The following is a 17,779-nucleotide window of genomic DNA, read 5'->3' as shown; positions in this document are numbered from 1 at the left end:
AAGGGAGAAGAAAAGACCTTGACATATGGTTTCAAACGTTTTAAAACCCAGCTATAATAGGGTTCACCATTCTCATTTTAAAATATTACATAATCTTTCTCTACAATTCTAGAAAATACTTCAATCTAAATATATTACTGTGCGTAGCAGTGTTTCAAGAATGCATCCTTGCACTTTTAATTTCTTTATCTCCAGGGAAACAGGCAAAGAAAACAGAATATTTAATATTGTTACATTGATATAGAAAGTTGAAAATGACAGAAACCAGTATTTAGTTGTTCATCTATAATTTACTGGGAAGGGAGAAAAATATATCAAGACGATTACCTTTTTTTTTTTCCTGTCTAGAGTGACACAGATTAATTATCCCACCACTCTGTAAAGTATGTGCCGTATTAATAGGTCACCCTGTGTTCTCAAGCTTTCTGCAAGTTTTCTGCATATATATCCATTTTTGATGAGGACCCAAATCCCAAATTGCCCTTCCTGACTATATTTGTGGCGCTGTGTAATTAACATTTTGTTTGTCCATTCTGAAGGATCTCCTTGGAATAACCCTGAATATTTCAACTTAGTGCATTCCTGACCCCCTTCCCCTCCCCCCAAAAACCCCCAAAATATACCACCCTGCAGTCAAGTCTTTTCATGGAGATATAAAGAGGATTCACATCCTTTTACAATCCGAACAGATGCTTTCCTATTTGTGTTTGGATAGCCTGTGCTATTTTAATTTAAAATATGTTAGGGTGTTTCTTCCTGATGTTTTCCCTTCTTCTTCTTCTTCTTTTTATTAACATATTGATCCATTGGCTGCAGCAGGAATTCATCAACCAGCTTGTCGTCTGAGCGGACACTATGAGCTGAGAGAGAACTATAATTTATAATCTCCTGGTGATTGTCCTAAAGGCAGCCAGCTGGTTTTCATTCCTAAGGCAGGGCTAGAACTCACCATTTCCTGGTGATTGGCCCAAAGTCACCCAAGCAACCTTCATTCCTAAGGCAGGACTAGAACTCACTGTCTCCTGGTGATTGCCCAAAGTCACCCAGCCGGCTTTCATTCCTAAAACAGGACTAGAACTCACCGTCTCCTGGTGATTGGCCTTTGGAACACCATGCCGCTCAAAATTAAGTTGACCCTGATCAGGCTCACTTTTCAGGAAACCTTGTCTTCCTGGGCATGGGACTTGGGAGAGTAATTGAACCTTACCTTTCCTGTGGATGGGTTATTTGGCAGTGTCTTTGTAATTGGTCATGATGGGTATTTTTTATATTATATTGTTAAACCGTTGTTAGCTGCCCAGGCACACATTCATGAAATAGATGGCTATATTCCACCCACCACCTAATCAATCAACCAATCAATGAGAACACATGTTTGATACATACATTCTTCCCCTTGATGGACAACTCATATAATCTCTTGATATTTAGCTGGAACTTCATTTCTCGTAGTTTTAATCCTGTCCTCTGGAGAATTATAGGATAAGGCCATTCAGATATTTGCTATGGCATCTCCCGTCAATCACCTATTCTGTAAGTTACGTCTACCCAGAAACTTTAACCACTTATTGTAAGATGTGGTTTCAAAACTCTTCATCATCCTGGTTTCTTTGCCTGAACGAACTTCCATTTGTCACTGTCTGTTTTGAAAATTTGCCCGAACCCACCTATGTTTTAATATAAAGAGATTCTCATTTGTCTTGCAGTTAATGCTGAAAGTATTATGATTCTCACTTGACACGGTAATAAATGGGGGGGAAGCTTTTTTTCTATTGTTTAGTTTATCACAGTGTCAAGTGGAAATCATACTTTCAGAATTAAGTGTAAGATGAATGAGAGTGTGTGTTTTTTTAATATTAAATGGGTGCTTAGCTGAGATTTCTGTTGTGAAATTTGTCAAGGAAACGCTGATCAATAATTCTGAAATGGAATCTGGACACCTGATACAATTGTCAGGTTTCCTGGGAAGTCCATAAGTTGAGTTTCTTGCCTGTCCTTTCTCTTCTCTACACACCATTCCTCAAACTTCTCTAGATGGTTTGAAGACCTTCTTCCCCATCCTTAGAGCTATAATGGTTGCAACTCACGAGCACAATGGACAGCAGAATTTCTGTTACTAAGCAAGGTGATAGTTGAGCAAGTCATCCCTGATTTTACAACATTTTTTGTTACGGTTGTTAAGTGAAACACTGAAGTTTTGAAGCAATTCCCATGATCCTTAAGCAAATTCAGACTCCTCTATTGACTTTCCTTCTTGGAAGAAAAGCTTCCAATGGGAAGGTTGCAAATGATGATCATGTTACCCCAGGATCCTGCAAGCATCATAAATACATGCTGGTTGCAGTCCAATCTCTTCTTGAAAGCCTCCAGTGATGAAGCTCTCACAGCTTCTGAAGGCAAGGTGTTACATTGGTTGATTGCTCTCACTGTCAAAAAGTTTCTCCTTATTTCCAGGTTGAATCTCTCCTTGTTCAGCTTCCATCCGTTTTTCCTTGTCTGGCCTTCAGGTGCCTTGGAAAACAGTTTGACCCCTTCCTCTCTGTGGCAGCGCCTCAAATATTGGAAGTCTGCTCTCATGTCTCCCCTGGTCCTTCTCTTCACTAGACTAGCCATGCCCAGTTTCTGCAACCATTCCTCGTATTGATCTACTGATGGCGATGAATTATTTGAAGGCTTAAGAAACACATACACACACACCTACATACATGTAAAGGTAAAGGTTCCCCTCGCACATCCGTGCTAGTCGTTTCTGGCTCTAGGGGGCAGTGCTCATCTCCGTTACAAAGCCAAAGAGCCAGCGCTGTCCCAAAGACATCTCCATGGTCATGTGTCTGGCATGACTAAACACCAAAGGCGCACCGAACGCTGTTCCCTTCCCACCAAAGGGGTCCCTATTTTTCTACTTGCATTTTTACATGCTTTTAAACTGCTAGGTTGACAGAAGCTAGGACAAGTAATGGGAGCTCATTCCGTTATGCGGTGCTAGGGATTCGAACTGCTGACCTTTCTGATCGACAGGCTTAGCATCTTAGCCACTGAGCCACTCCATCCCTGTATACATACATACATACATGAATATCATCAGAATGCTGATTTATGTCATCGATATCCCAGCCTTTGGTTTCCAATCTTATAAGACATTTCATTAGGTTAATTAGCAGTCTGTGAACTATGCTGAAATTGCTTGCTTCCCAGGACTTACAAAATGCTTCAAAAACATCTGCTGCTTTGTGCAAGGACTGACATTCCCAATAAATTATATTTGTGAAAAGCAAACCTAGTTTAATCCCTTTGAGCTGCTCCTGAGATGGATTAAATGTCAGATCCATACTGTTATTCCTGTAGGTGAGAAATTTGGTATGATTGAAGGAGGCACCGATTTGATCTCTATCTGATACCTTGTTCTGTTCATTCCCAAATTGCTATAAACTATCATTGGTTATGAAGTGGAGCAGAGTGCTCCAATGTCTTGAATAGTTCCTTGTTCTAGAATAGAAAAAATCCACTTTAAGCAAATAGCTTTTATGAGCAATTAAGTGGGCCTCTTTTAACAGGGATGCGATCAATTTATAAAGGATTTCTAATGTTCGGGTTTCCCCCCTCTTTCTCTCTGTTGCTTTTAAAATATACTTGAAGACTTTGGAAGCATTCAATAGAAAATTAGTTTTCACCAAATTGGTAATTAGTCTAAAAAAGTAATATTGCATTTTATATGTTTTCTAAAGCAGGAACACAGTCATTCAACATTATTTAATTCCTTCCTACTTATTATGGCGAGAGAAATGTAAATTGCAATAGGAGGTTGTAAGAACATCATGTTGAAGCAGCTGCTCCTGGCAAAAAGTGGGTTATGTTATCCTTTCAGGAATAGACTTATGTTTGGAACTAGATAGCTCTCTTGTTCTGCCATGAACCATATTTCACCAATCTGTTAAGCCTGTCACCTGATGGGACTTAGGAACTCTGCCTTCTTGATCACTTACCTAGTTATACCTCACTTTTATTACACCGTTTCTCCGAAAATACGACCTACCCTGAAAGTAAGTCCTAGCTTGATTTATACATGTGTGCCCAATATAAGCCCTACCCCCAAAATAAGCCCTGATTAAGATCCCGCCCACTCCAGGGTGCACGGGTAAAAATTAAGCTAGGGTGGGGATGGAGGGTGGTGGAGCTGCCCTACTACTTAGCTTTGGACAGTTGTAGCCAGGCCTCGCACACCCCGACACCTGCCTTGCCGGCCCGTTTCTTCAGCAACCGGCAAGGCTTTCCTGAAATCCTCTGTAGCTGAGAACAAAGCTCTGAATCGATCTGGAGCTCTGTTATCGGCTGCAGAGGCCAGAAACCCTTGCCGGCCACAGAAGAAGATGTTCCTGAAAGCCCCTGACAACAAAAAGGAGGCCAGGGGGGCGACGTGCGCAAGTGAGGTTAGTCAGTCGATGACATCCCCCCAAAATAATACCTAGTGCCTTTTTTGGTGGAAAAAAAATTATAAGACAGGTCTTATTTTCAGGGAAACACAGTATTTGTATAAATAGCTCAAGGTAATGAACACACACAACATTCCTTTCTCCTATTTTCCCCATTACAACAACCTTGTCAGATGGATTGATCTGAGGGAGAGGGATTTGTCTAAAGTCACTCAGCCTGCTTGCATCCCTAAGATGGCACTAGAACTCAAGTCTCCTGGTGATTTGTCCAAAGTTGCCTAGATGGCTGCCATGCCTAAAACTGAACTAGAGCTCACCACCTCCTAGTAATTGGTCCAAAGTCACCTAGTTGACTTTCATAACTAAGGTGGGACTGATACTCATTGTCTGCTAGCATTTAGCCTGGTGCCTTACCCACTAGGCCATACTGCCTCTCTGTTGCATTCTCTGCCACAGCACCTGCTTTCTGAAACACCCAACCTCCCAATATATCTGGGATCCACTCAGGTTGTGTTCAAAAGACCACTGAAACTATAGTTCTTTCCCTTTCTTCACTAGAGTGGTTGATGGTCGTCTGTGTTTGCTTCTTTTCATGGTGGTTGTTTCTCCAGCATTTGTCTAGCTCTCCTCCTCGTCCTCCTCTTCCTCCTCCTCCTCCATCATTGTATGATTGTCTTATTGTACCCACCAAGGGAATTTTCTAATACCAAGAAATGGTGTATTTTGGCACAGTGGTTAGAATGCAGTATTGCAGGCTAATTCTGCCCATTGCCAGCAGTTCGATCCTGACGAGCTGAAGGTTGACTCAGCCTTCCATGCTTCCGAGGCCGGTAAAAATGAGGACCCATTGGGAGCAAGATGTGACATGCTTAGAGAGGTCTGCAAAGCACTGTGAAGCGGTATATAAGTGCTATTGCTATTTTGCTTCCAGCAAGTTTAAGCCTTTACATCTTTGCATACCCATGGATATACATATATGTATTGTTCATTTCCATCTGCAGTTTGTCGTAGAAATAGGTATATGGATACACTACAATTCTCTTACATTGTTTTTATTTAAATATTTCACTGAATAGGAAACTTTATATTTAATACTTTATATAGTGTAGTCCCTACTAAGTGATGTTTGTTGTACTTAGCTTAATGATAAATTTATGCAGACAAATTAAATTGATGTAAACTTATGTGGCCTTAATCTTAATCTTTATTTGATTAGTCAATCCACTAATGGGTACAAGAAAATCACTCTATCTTTTGTTATTTGAAGCTGACTCTGTAATCTTGTGCGGATAAAAGAAGGAACATGGCTGACTGGTCTTCTATGACTGTTTCAGTATTAGTGTGTTCTGCATTTCAAGATTGCCAAAAGCTGTTTGAAGCTCTCAGAATAAAATAAATTGAAATTAAAAATGCCAGTGATGAATAGGCAAATAATTAATGATTAAAGAAGTGAAAATCTTCAGCCCGCTTCCCTGAATGCCTCAGACTTTTAAACACCTTTACAACTCAAACGCTCCCTGCTTTAGGAAGAAAAAAATATCTGCCTGTTTATTTTTGAACAGTTGGTTTTTTCTTTTTATGGACCTACTCACAATTTCTCTATCAGAATAAACAAATTCTAGTAAAATTATGTCTGAGTGAATAATGATGAACAAGATAGGAGAGGAGAGAAATGAGAAGTATAAAGTGTGATTTTAATGTCTCAGGTTAATAGAAACAAAAGTCTTGCTTGCAATCGCTTTTTTTTTTTTTTTTTTTTTTTTGATAGTTAAATGAAACTGACAGGTACAAGCAGATGCTTGTTTATGTGTATTTACACTTTCATTAAAATGAAGAAGCTCTCTGTTTGCATCGAAAAATAGTGGAACAAGCCTTCTCGTCATTAACTGTAGGGTTAAACTGATGTTGATAGTGCCACAATCAGTGAATTTCTTAACATGTATTAATTCTGCTGCAAGATTTCCCAGCTTCATCCTTAGGGAATCTACAGATATGAACGGGATAACAGCAGCTGCCAATTAACATCTGTATATTTGTCCGTGGTCCACGTTATCAATGAGATAAAAAAACAAGGTCTTAAAAAACAGAAGCGAATATCAATTCCACTTAATAGAACTTTAGAAGCGAACTAGTCAATAGCTCTGCATGGAATTTAACAGCTTGCATAGCCCTGTCATATATGTCCTTAATCCGGTGCTTTTTGTCATGCAAATGTAACCTTACTTTTGCTTTCCTTATCCTTTGTCTCTCCCCCCCCCAGCCTTAATTGCAAAGCAATTAATTTGACTTTTTTTTCTGTGATTCACAGAAGGGGATGAGACAGGAGTGATGGATAATCTGTTAGAAGCACTGCAGTCTGGAGAAGCCTTCAGGGATCGCAGAAAACGAATGCCAAGGCCTCAAGGTAGGACAAACAATTGCATTTGGGGCAGGGTCTAACATTACAGTTTATTACTTGAAAGCATAGCAGTCATAGGGCAAGGTTCTTACGGGGAAGCCCCTTATCAGTTTCAATGGAAGTATCTTTTGGTGTAGAAATGAATTGCCAGCAGGACATCCTGTGTGCAATCAACGGATGTAATGGGATAATTATAATAACCGCCTCAGAAAAAACATCCAAAGTTCAAGGAGCTTCTGTTTTGATTGATACCACTGTAAATGAATGTAAATAATGCTCCGGAGTTTGTGGCAAATCATTAAAAATGTTCCAAATAATTAAATTGAGTCAACCGCAATCCTCAGCCTATAAAAACGATCAATCTTCATTTTTTCATGGGTAAATTTGTACCTTGTCCTTCAGACTATTAATTTCATTAAAATGCACACTAACGAACATTCCTGAGTTGTTGTTGTTTTAATAAGTGCTAAATGATGGCACGTAGCAGGTTTCTCTTCTCTGATCCCTCATGTACCATTATTCTGAGTTTGATTTGTGGTCTGCCATTGCTGGCCGTCTCATTGGAGTCTGGAAATGTGATTTAAATAAATCATAATTTACTAGAAAGCCGCCGTTTCTTTCTTTCTTTCTTTCTTTCTTTCTTTCTTTCTTTCTTTCTTTCTTTCTTTCTTTCTTTCTTTCTTTCTTTCTTTCTTTCTTTTTTTTTTTTTTTTCAGACTGATCAAAAATTTCTAAATTTGGTCAACCTAAAAAGCATGGGTGTCTAGGCGGGGTGCCTGGGGGCTAGATCCGGCCCGCAGGGTATTTAGATCTGGCCCAAAGGGCCACCCTGGAAACAGCAAAGGACCGGCCCGTGATGCCTCTGCCAGCGAAAACATGCTCCCGAGCTCCGTTTTGGGCTGTGATGGCCTCCTGCAACCCTAGGCCAGCGAAAACAGAACTTGGGAGGATTGTCCCCTCACGAGCTCTGTTTCGACTGGCAGAGACTTGTAGGAGGCCGTCGCAGCCAAAAACGGATCTCAGGAGCCCATTTTCGCTGGCAAAGTGCTCAGACCACCACAGGCACCCCTGATACGAGTGACAGTGAGCTGGCCATGCCAATGGCCATGCCCCCCTGCCCCCCCCCAAGATAAAACACAACCTTCATGCAGCCCCCAATGAAATTGTGTTTGACAACCCTGGTGTTAAGGAAGGCCACAGATAAAAGTTTGCATGTACATGTACCCAAACTTAAATCCGACTTGTTGGAAATGTAAGCAAATGAGGGGTACCTTCTTTCACGCTTGGTGGCTTTACCCAAAAAGTAAAAAAAGTACTGGAAAAAATTAGAATTTGGATAAAAGAAATTACAAATATACAATTAGAATTTAAGGCCGAAACATTTTTGTTGGGAATGTTAAAAGGGGACTATGCAAAAGAAACGAAATACTTAATTCTCCATATAATTACAGCAGCAAGAATTGTGTTGGCACAATGCTGGAAGGCTGACCAAATGTCAACAAATAATTTGATAATTCAGAAAGTTCTTGACTGCGCTGAAATGAACCTACTTACATAAAAACTTAGGGATAAGGTAGACTCAAAATATAGTACAACTTGGGGAAAATAGTATAATTGGATTAAGGAGAAAAACCACAAAATTAAAAGATAAAGATTTGAAAAATGAAGTGGTTAGATTAAGATCATATACCAAAAATAGAAAATGAATATTAGTAAAATTGTTTTCAATAAATGATCACACCATCTTAGCTGATTAGAAATATATATGTTTTATGTTTATATTTGTATTTGTATATTGGTTTCATTTGCAATGAAACATTGTATCTTATACATTGTATATATATTTTTCTTTTTAATTTTTTATAAAGTTTATTTCATAAAAAAATGTTTGCATGTGCAGGGTGATACCATGTTATTCCCTTACATATTTGCAATCCAACATCTGATGTAAATATGTACATAGTGGGGGGTTGCACTGTGACATATGTATCTATGTTTTATATGGAACGAAGATCAAAATGTAAAGGCTGGAAAATTGTACAGTAAATCCCTGCTCTCAGTTTCAGAAGATCTGTGAATTATTATATGAGTGGAGAATATGGTTACTTCTTCCTCCTTCTGTTTGTATTCATGTTCCTAGGGCCATGTTTATTTTTAACAGCAATCCTTAAGGATAAATCAGTAGGCAAGTTCCTAAAAGGACATTGTAGAGTTATGTACTATCAACTTAATTATTTCAGAAGGTCATCATGATTAACTTGTGATGAAATTAGCAAAGAAAAAGAATCAATTAACAAAGACTGAATAGTCCAACGTAAAAACTAAAAGTACACATATAGACTGGGTGAAACCAGGCTCAGTAGCAGTAACTGTGAGAGGGATCTTGGAGTTTTAGTGGACAACCAGCTAAATATGAGCAAGCAGTGTGCAGCAGCCGCCAAAAAAGCTAATGCAATCCTAAATTGTATTAACAGAGAGATATAGTCAAGATCAAGGGAAGTACTAATACCACTCTATAAAGCCTTAGTAAGACCACACCTAGAGTACTGCATCCAGTTTTGGTCACCACATTATAAAAAAGATGTTGAGACTCTAGAAATAGTACAGAGAAGAGCAACAAGGATGATTAGGGGATTGGAGGCTAAAACATACAATGAACGGTTGCAGGAACTGGGCCTGGCCAGTCTAGGGAAGAGAAGAACCATGGGAGACATGATAGTGGTCTTCCAATATTTGAGGGGCTGCCACAGGGAGGAGGGGGTCAAGCTATTTTTTAAGCTCCTATAGGCCAGACAAGGAATAATGGATGGAAACTGAACAAGGAGAGATTTAACCTGGAAACAAGGAGAAACTTTCTGACAGTGAGAATAATCAACCAATGGAACAGCTTCTCCTCGGAAGTTGTGGGAGCGCCATCAGTTGAGACTTTCAATAAGAGATTGGACTGCCATTTGTCAGAAATGGTGTAGGATCTCCCACTTGGGCGGGGGGTTGGACTAGATGACCTACAAGGTCCCTTCCAACTCTGATTATCTGTATCTGTATCATGGAAGATTTAAGACAAGAGGTTGTGTTCTCTCTCACTTGTTTACTGACTTAATGTCATCTGATAGTTTCAAAGAAGGTTTCTTCAAATTCCCCAATTCCCCAATAAACTAAATTAGCTAGGAGGTGGTAATATTGATCCCATCTGAATGTACTCAAATGTCATTTAGTAGTTTGTGCATTTTGAAGATTACATGACAAAACCCAAAAGCTTCAGCTAGATAGATGATGCCTGTATTCAAATAGGAATGCCATTAAAAATGTTACATATCAATCTTTCATGTCCAAATATCTCTATTGCATATCAACATAGAACACAGCTGCTTTAAACAGCTTCAGATATCCACCTATCTGAAGCTCTTTAAAGCAACTGTGTATTTTCTTGGGATCATTTGGCTGCCTCCCGTGGTTCCAAACATCTTTTGAAGTCAAATTCAAAGTTTGGCATTGTTGGAAAGAATCATTTCCCAATGAAATGTTTGATGGATACTGCAGTTCAGAAGAACAACCTCTATGATTTGTTTGTCTTTCTCCTAAAGTTCTATTTTTTTCATAATGCTTAATTTTTGGATATCTTCCTAAGTAGGTATAAGATTGCAGCCTATATCAAGCTGAAAGAAGTTTGTGTTTATACATCTAGCTTTCTATTATATGTCTGTGTTTGGGTGTGTGTAGAGAGAGATTTATTTGAATTGAACTGTATGGCATGTTTTTAATGAAATGTCTGCTTCAGCAGATATTTATTTCATATTTTAATGGTGGGAATGCATTTTAATTAACTTTTTACAAATATGATGTTTGCATGGTATATTTGTACCACATACACTTGAGATGAATCACATGGTCTATGCATTTTTCACCTGTGAGTGTTTTCCCTCCCACATACAGTACATGACTGATGTTTTGGGCATAGGAAGAATTTAATGTAAATTCTGCATCTTCTATAGACTTTTTAAAGTCAGTGATGTAGGGATTCAATAATTCAAAATGTCAGTACATCCTAAAATGCCTGTTCCTTTAACAATTCTGCATGTCCTGCTTCAGCTAAAACTATGAAAGGGACAATTTTTGGAAGGCATTCATCATACTTTCACCAATTATCTGTGACCTTTTATCCTAGCCACAAGCTATGAGATGATAAAACAAGAGCAATTCTGAAATATATTCCCTCTAATATTAGCTTAAGTTATTTCTTTTCCTTCGAAGCTAACTTTTTCTTATTTTATTTTTTTTGCTTTTCTCTATGCTGCTAAATCTTTTACTATAAAATTAAACTTCTAGAAACATTAATAGCTGCTGCCCTTTTAGGAATGTCCTAGTTCAGAAATATTCCATTGGCAGGCTTACTCCATGCTGTAATTTCCTTCCTGCTGCAGAGTAGTTATCACCGTGAAGTGGTTTAGTTACTAACTCTTGAGGCTGTAAGATAGACATTACATATTGTAATCTGAACCAAGATGCTTCTGGTTGGTAGAGTTTCTGTATTACATACAGATGCTGTGGTGTATATTCTACAGTTGTGGAATGCAAGGCCTTATAGCAAAGCAGCCACAATTTTCTCCAGACTGGTACTTCCCACCATGCCAATAACATATTGTAGTTGTTTTTATGGACATGTTTCACATCGGTCCTAATTACTTTTCCAACATAATCTGTCAAAGAGTTTCCTGTAAACTCATACATAGAATTGTAGAGTTTGAAAGGACATTGAAAGACATCTAGTCTAGTCTTTCTCAACCTTGACAACTTTAGAAAGTGTGGACTTCAACCCCCACAATTCTGGGATACTGGAAGTTGAAGTCCACACTTCCTAAAGTTGTCAAGGTTGAGAAACACTGATCTAGTCTATCTCCCTTCTCAGCCAGTAGACCAAGGCACTGTATAAAATGGTGATTTTTTTCCCCATCAACAGAAGTCTTCAAACAGAGAATGGATACTCTAGTATGGCATATAGATATGGCTGGCAAGTTGTATAGCCAATAAGCTCCACTGATATGAAATCTAACCCCCTCTTCCTTGAAGTTGTATCCCATTGGTTCCAGCCCTACCCTCTGGATAGTAAAGAATAAAGATTCTTCCACTTCATCACAGCCATTTTGAAGAGCAAAGGAGAAGCATCCATCTCTGAAGCTTTGCACTTCCCTAGTACATATGAGCTGGAACAATTTAAGATGTCTGTGGTTAACTTAAGGATAACAGAAGTACACACTCAAAATAATGTTTAAAAAACCAATTCCCCACAATAAAAAAACAAACAAGCCAAATAAACTAGGAATTCAATCGCCAGATTTTGATTTTCCAGGTAGTTCACTTATATCCTGTTGGATCCTGGCCACCAGGTGGACAGAAAAGAGAGAATAATTTGCATGTGGTCAACACAACTGTAGTATCACATTTATATTTTAAGGTGGTTTTGCTCTCAGCCTCACACATGCAAGTGCAGGAAAATAAAGACAAGAGGAACTCCGTAGGAAACTTCAAAAGAAGGTTCTTGACAACACTAATGAGATTAAAGTAGAGTCGCATTAATCTGATTGCTTCCTTTGTTACTTTTCTTCACATACTTCTGTGGTTCCTGCTGAGTGAAGCTTTAAAGCAGGAAAACCTCTGAGTTCAATAAGTGTAAATGATGTTGGAGAGGAGAGAGTTTCTTTCAAAAGACATGTTATGCTACCTGCTTAGTATTTTACAAGTGGCTTCCACCTATATTGTCAATATTAAGTACCCCGGAGAACAGCAAGAACAACACACGTTAACTGGAAACAAGAAAACTATTTGACAAATTCTCTTTAGTGGAAGCCATGCTAGGAAAGGATTACACAAGCCAATTTATCTTCCAGAACATTTGTTTTATTACTTAAGTTTTCGGGACTGCTGCTCTCCATTTTTACTTTGCATTTTCGGTTTTCCCAAAGTGATATTTTAATGAGGCTGATATACTTGTGACCAGCCATTTTTCCTTTGAAATACTTCAGACAGAAAAACATTTGGCCCCGATCAATTTTACTCTGGGAATGTAATTAATTTTATGATCTATGCCCTTACAAAGAGAACACTGTAACTAAAGATTTGTCTGCGCGTTACTTCAAACCTTGTTTGTGCAAAATGAGAATGGGAAAGTGAAGCAGCTTTTTCATTACAGTAGTGATACGATCAACAGCATTTTATTAAAGTACGGAGGTGATTTGCTACCTAATTTTCCTAAAACATAATAGCTGTTAATAAATGTCATAACTTGTGCTTAATCTGCCTCCTGTAACACACTATTATTTCACATCCGTTAGCCCCGAATGCCATTAAACCCTCAGGTTTTTTTTTCTATCCACCCCCAATACTTTTGTCTAGATAAAAATTTCCTTTGAGCCAAGTTTAACTACATCTTGGCAATGGTTTGAAAGCACAGATGATTCTTGAATTGAGTGCCCTCCCCGGCCAAATTTCCATTACTAAGCAAGACAGTTATTGAGTTTTGTCCTGTTTTATGACCTATCTTTACCAGAGTTGTTATGTGAATCATTCCAATTGTTAAGTCAGTAACACAGTTATTAAGTTACTTGCCCATAGATTTTTGTATCGGGGTAGTAATTTAAGAGCTGACTAGCTGATGAAATGACGCAATGATTGGAATGAGCCAGCAAGGTTTTTGGTTGTTATCCTTTTAAGAGCCTGTTGTCAACTCCTAAAATATTTATACGGTTGCCTTAGAGTTGCCAATGGAAAGGGAGGGGGGAGCAGTATAGCAGCTTGTTAATCCGAAACTGCATTCCATAAATGTTTTTAAAGATAGTAACTAGGTGACTGAAGTTTCTGCTGCTCAATATTCTAACTGGAGAGCATGATTGATGACTCTTGCCTATGGATGTGTCCCATTTTGAGAATATGAATTATGATACACCCGGGGAGAGGGGGGGAACCAGGGTCAAGGGTGACAACGAATGATGTGTCTCAGAGTCAGCTACACCCAGGCAGTGGCAGACATATTAACTCCCAATAAATCCTTTTGAAGTTTTGGAAGTTTGACTCGAGACTCATGATTTGTTTCCCAAAAGCCATCACTCTGCTAAACAAATAATTCCCTCAACACTGTTCAACTATTTACAAAGTCTGCACTACTATTACTATTAATCTTCTCATCACTCCTTATCACCCATCCCCTCCCACTTGTGACTGTATGACTGTAACTTTGTCGCTTATATCCTTACGATTTATATTGACTGTTTCCTAGTATGATTTGATTGCTTATTGTACACTATGATTATTATTAAGTGTTGTGCCTTATGATCCTTGACTCTTGACGAATGTCTCTTTTCTTTTATGTACACTGAGAGTATTTGCACCAAGACAAATTCCTTGTGTGTCCAATCACACTTGGCCAGTAAAGAATTCTATTCTATTCTATTCTATTCTATTCTATTCTATTCTATTCTATTCTATTCTATTCTACTCTATTCTATTCTATTCTATTCTTATACTTCAATCCAATAGCTATTCTATTCTATTCTATTCTATTCTATTCTATTCATTCTTCATTCCATTACTCTATTTAATTGAGGGGGATAAATGCTAGAATCCTGTCACCTTTATAATAATAAGAGGCCCTATTAGGGTGTCTCTTCCCTGCTGTAATTTTCTGCTTCTGCCTGTAGTACATATATGTATAATATGTATTCTTTTGTAGATAAAACCACTATTTATTACAAACCTTGGTTTGCTGTTACTGCTCCTGGGTTGTCTCACCTAGTAAAGCTATGTGCACACTTTGCTTGTCAGAAGGTTGCAAAAAAAGAGATCACATAATCCCAGAACGTTGCAAACGTCATAAATACAAACCAGTTGCCTAGCATCTGAATTTTGTTCATATGACCGTAGGGATGCTACAACAGTCACAAGTGTGAAAAATGATCCTTTTTTTCAGGGCCATTGTAACTTTGAACAGTCCCTCAATGCATGGTTGTAAGTCAACCATTGTACTTCCTTCCTCTGGATTCTTCTTTACTTCCCAATCTAACCTACTGGGACTCTCTGCTGGTTTGTCCCTCAAGTAAGAACCTATCTACCTGTTTATCTAGGTGTCTTCCACAATTAGCTAGCTACTCGGACTGTCACTTCTTGGTTGTACTAGTAAATCATGAGACATTGCCTTGTCTCTTTCATTTACTGACCCTGCAAACTCAGCTAATTCAAGAGAAAGTCCCAATAAAAACCACTGAAACTATTTCACTCAGAACATATGATAGGTGTTCTGCTTAATTTCTACGGATGACAGGATACCAACCTGACTCTATGAAGTCTCTTTTTCCCACGGCTGCCATTGAATTTCATATGCCAGTTCTCAAAAATAATTGCATTTGGAGCATGTGTTTAGTGAGAGGGATATCCAAAACCGAATAAGATGGCAGGAATGGATGGAGGGAAGCTTCGCGATATCAAACTGGCACTTTAATATAGTAACGATCGGAAATTCAGCTCTTGAGACAATCGTCTTCGTTTCATGCAATTCTCAGTTGTTTGTCCAATGCTGAATTCAGGAAGATTAAGCTAGGAAAGAGAGAGGGATTGAGTGAAACTGAAATCTGTTAAAACACACAGCAGGTGACTGGGGAGCGTTTCCCAAATTATAAAGATATTGGATAACAACAGTAGTGCTACTTTCTAGTTTGTGGATGAAATTGTGCTTTTGCAGGTAAATGCTGTCATTTGAGATAAAGTGACAATAGGTAATACAGCAAGTGTTGGGAGCAAAGACCAAAACCAGGCCACGCTATATAAAAACTATGTTGATATAAAATTTGGATATACAGGCAATCCTTGACTTATAGCCACAATTGGGGGCAGAATTTTAGTCACAAATCGTTACCAGCTGGAAATCAAGACACCCATGGAATCTGTAAACCCTTGTTTGCATGCTTATTTCTACTGAGTTGTGTCTGTGATTCCCTTACTCCAACTTTGTTGAAAATGTTGACCAAAAAATTTCCAATTTTGCTAATCGAGACAGTTATTACTGCCATCGTTTTTAAGTGAATCACTGCAGCTATTAAGTTACTAACAACAGTTGTTAAATGAATCTGGCTTCCCCATTGACTTTGCTTGTCAGAAGGTCGCAAAAGTGGAGCACATGACCCCAGGACAACGGTCATAAGTATGAGTCAATTGCCAAGGGTCCAAATTTTGATCACATGCTACAACTGTTGTAAGTATGAAAAATGGCCATAAAAACGAATGGTTCTAAGTTGAGGACTAGCTGTATATGATTTCTATTTTTGTTTCAGATTGATATCCACTATCTAATCATGCAAAATCTTTCCTGTCTATTTATTGCTACTGAAATGCAATACGTTATTGACTTGCCAAGTAGAGAATTCTGTGGAGAATTTTTTTTAAAAAAAAATATCCATTACACATTCATAAAGTAGACCTCAAAACCTTCATAATTTATAAGAAACAATCACTTAGCCAGCTACAGAAAACAGTAATAGTGCAAATGTCTTCCAATTAACTATATTCCAACTTATTAGGTTAAATAACCTGTGTATGTGTTTTTGATGTACTCTAGTTCTGAGGTGGCATTTATCAGCTGCAAGTGTTTAAAAAGAAGAAGAAGAAAATTATAAGGGCATTTTTAATGTGATTCAGGTTACATTATATACCCCCCGCACTTTAATGATGTCCCTTAAGTACAAATTTGTTGTCAAAGAAAAAGAAGAAGAAAAACATGTTTTGTTGCCTTACATTATTTAAATGAGAATAAAACTTCTGCATAGCTTGGATTTCAGCAAATGGTCAAGGCCAACTTTTTTCACTCGAAGCATGAATAATAACATAGGCATTATATTTTTTATGACACAATGGAAACGTTTATATAATGCCACATATCATTCAGTGATGAGAGGTGGCAGGAGAAAGAATTTGTGCCTTTGGTAGAATATCAACTTATCGGTCATTCAATCATTCTCGTAATCTGTTGAAAAGTCAAGGTTGAGGCTAGCTTCTTTTTTGTGGCATGCTATATATTATGGGATATGAAATGCATCCTATCATGGTGATTGCTAAACAGTTATGTGGTTTAGGACTCTGAGCCTCAGATGCCTTACAATTTAAATTTATTGTGAAGAAAAGCAAGGTGTGATGCCTAGGCAAGAAAAACCAAAAATACAAGTACACATTAGGGGAAACCTGGCTCAAAAACAGTAACTGTGAGAGGGACCATGGCGTCCTAGTGGACGATCACTTAAACATGAGTCAGCAGCCAAAAAAACTAATTCAGTTCTTGGTTTCATAAATAGAGGCATAGAATCAAAATCACATGAAATATCAAGCCTCAATCTTGACTTTTCAACATCCTTAGTAAGACCACATCTGGAATACTGCATCTAGTTTTGGTCACCACATGACAAAAATGGTGTTGAGTCGTTGGAAAAAGTGCAAAGAAGAGCAACTAGGGTGATTAAGAGCCTGGAGACAAAAATATATGAATAACGGTTACAGGAATTGGGTGTGGCCATTGGTCAGTCTACAGAAAAGAAGAACTAGGGGTGACATGATAGCTTTATTCCACTATTTGATGGGATGCCACAAAGAAGAAGGAGTCAACTTATTTTCCAACACACCAGAAAGCAAGACAAGAAACAATGATTGGAAACTAATCAAGGAGAGAAGCAACCTGGAATTAAGGAGAAACTTCCTAACAGGGAGGACAATTAACCAGTAGAACAGCTGGCCACCAGAAATCATGGGCGCTCCATCACTGGAGGTTTTTGAGAAAAGATTGGACAACCACCTATCTGAAATGGTGTAGGGTTTCCTACTTGAGCAGGAGATTGGACTAGAAGACCTCCAAAGTCCCTTCCAGCTCTATTCTGGTTGACTGGTTGGTTCATTGGTTGGTTGTTTTTGATTGATTGAA

General features: G+C 38.3%; 1 protein-coding gene across 1 annotated transcript in view; it reads left to right on the top strand.

Moving 5' to 3' along the window:
- DIAPH2 (diaphanous related formin 2) overlaps positions 1-17,779 on the top strand; it is a 285,202-nt gene that overhangs the window by 195,574 nt on the left and 71,849 nt on the right. The window contains exon 27 of the mRNA XM_087972139.1: positions 6,739-6,834. Coding sequence (XP_087828265.1) covers positions 6,739-6,834 — 96 coding nt within the window. The remainder of the gene's footprint in view (positions 1-6,738; positions 6,835-17,779) is intronic.

This window comes from Notechis scutatus, chromosome 10, assembly GCF_049901735.1.
Source record: "Notechis scutatus isolate UNSWTSFEM ecotype Mainland chromosome 10, rNotScu1.2, whole genome shotgun sequence".
Lineage (NCBI taxonomy): Eukaryota > Metazoa > Chordata > Lepidosauria > Squamata > Elapidae > Notechis > Notechis scutatus.
This window is presented reverse-complemented; position numbering and strand designations above follow the sequence as displayed.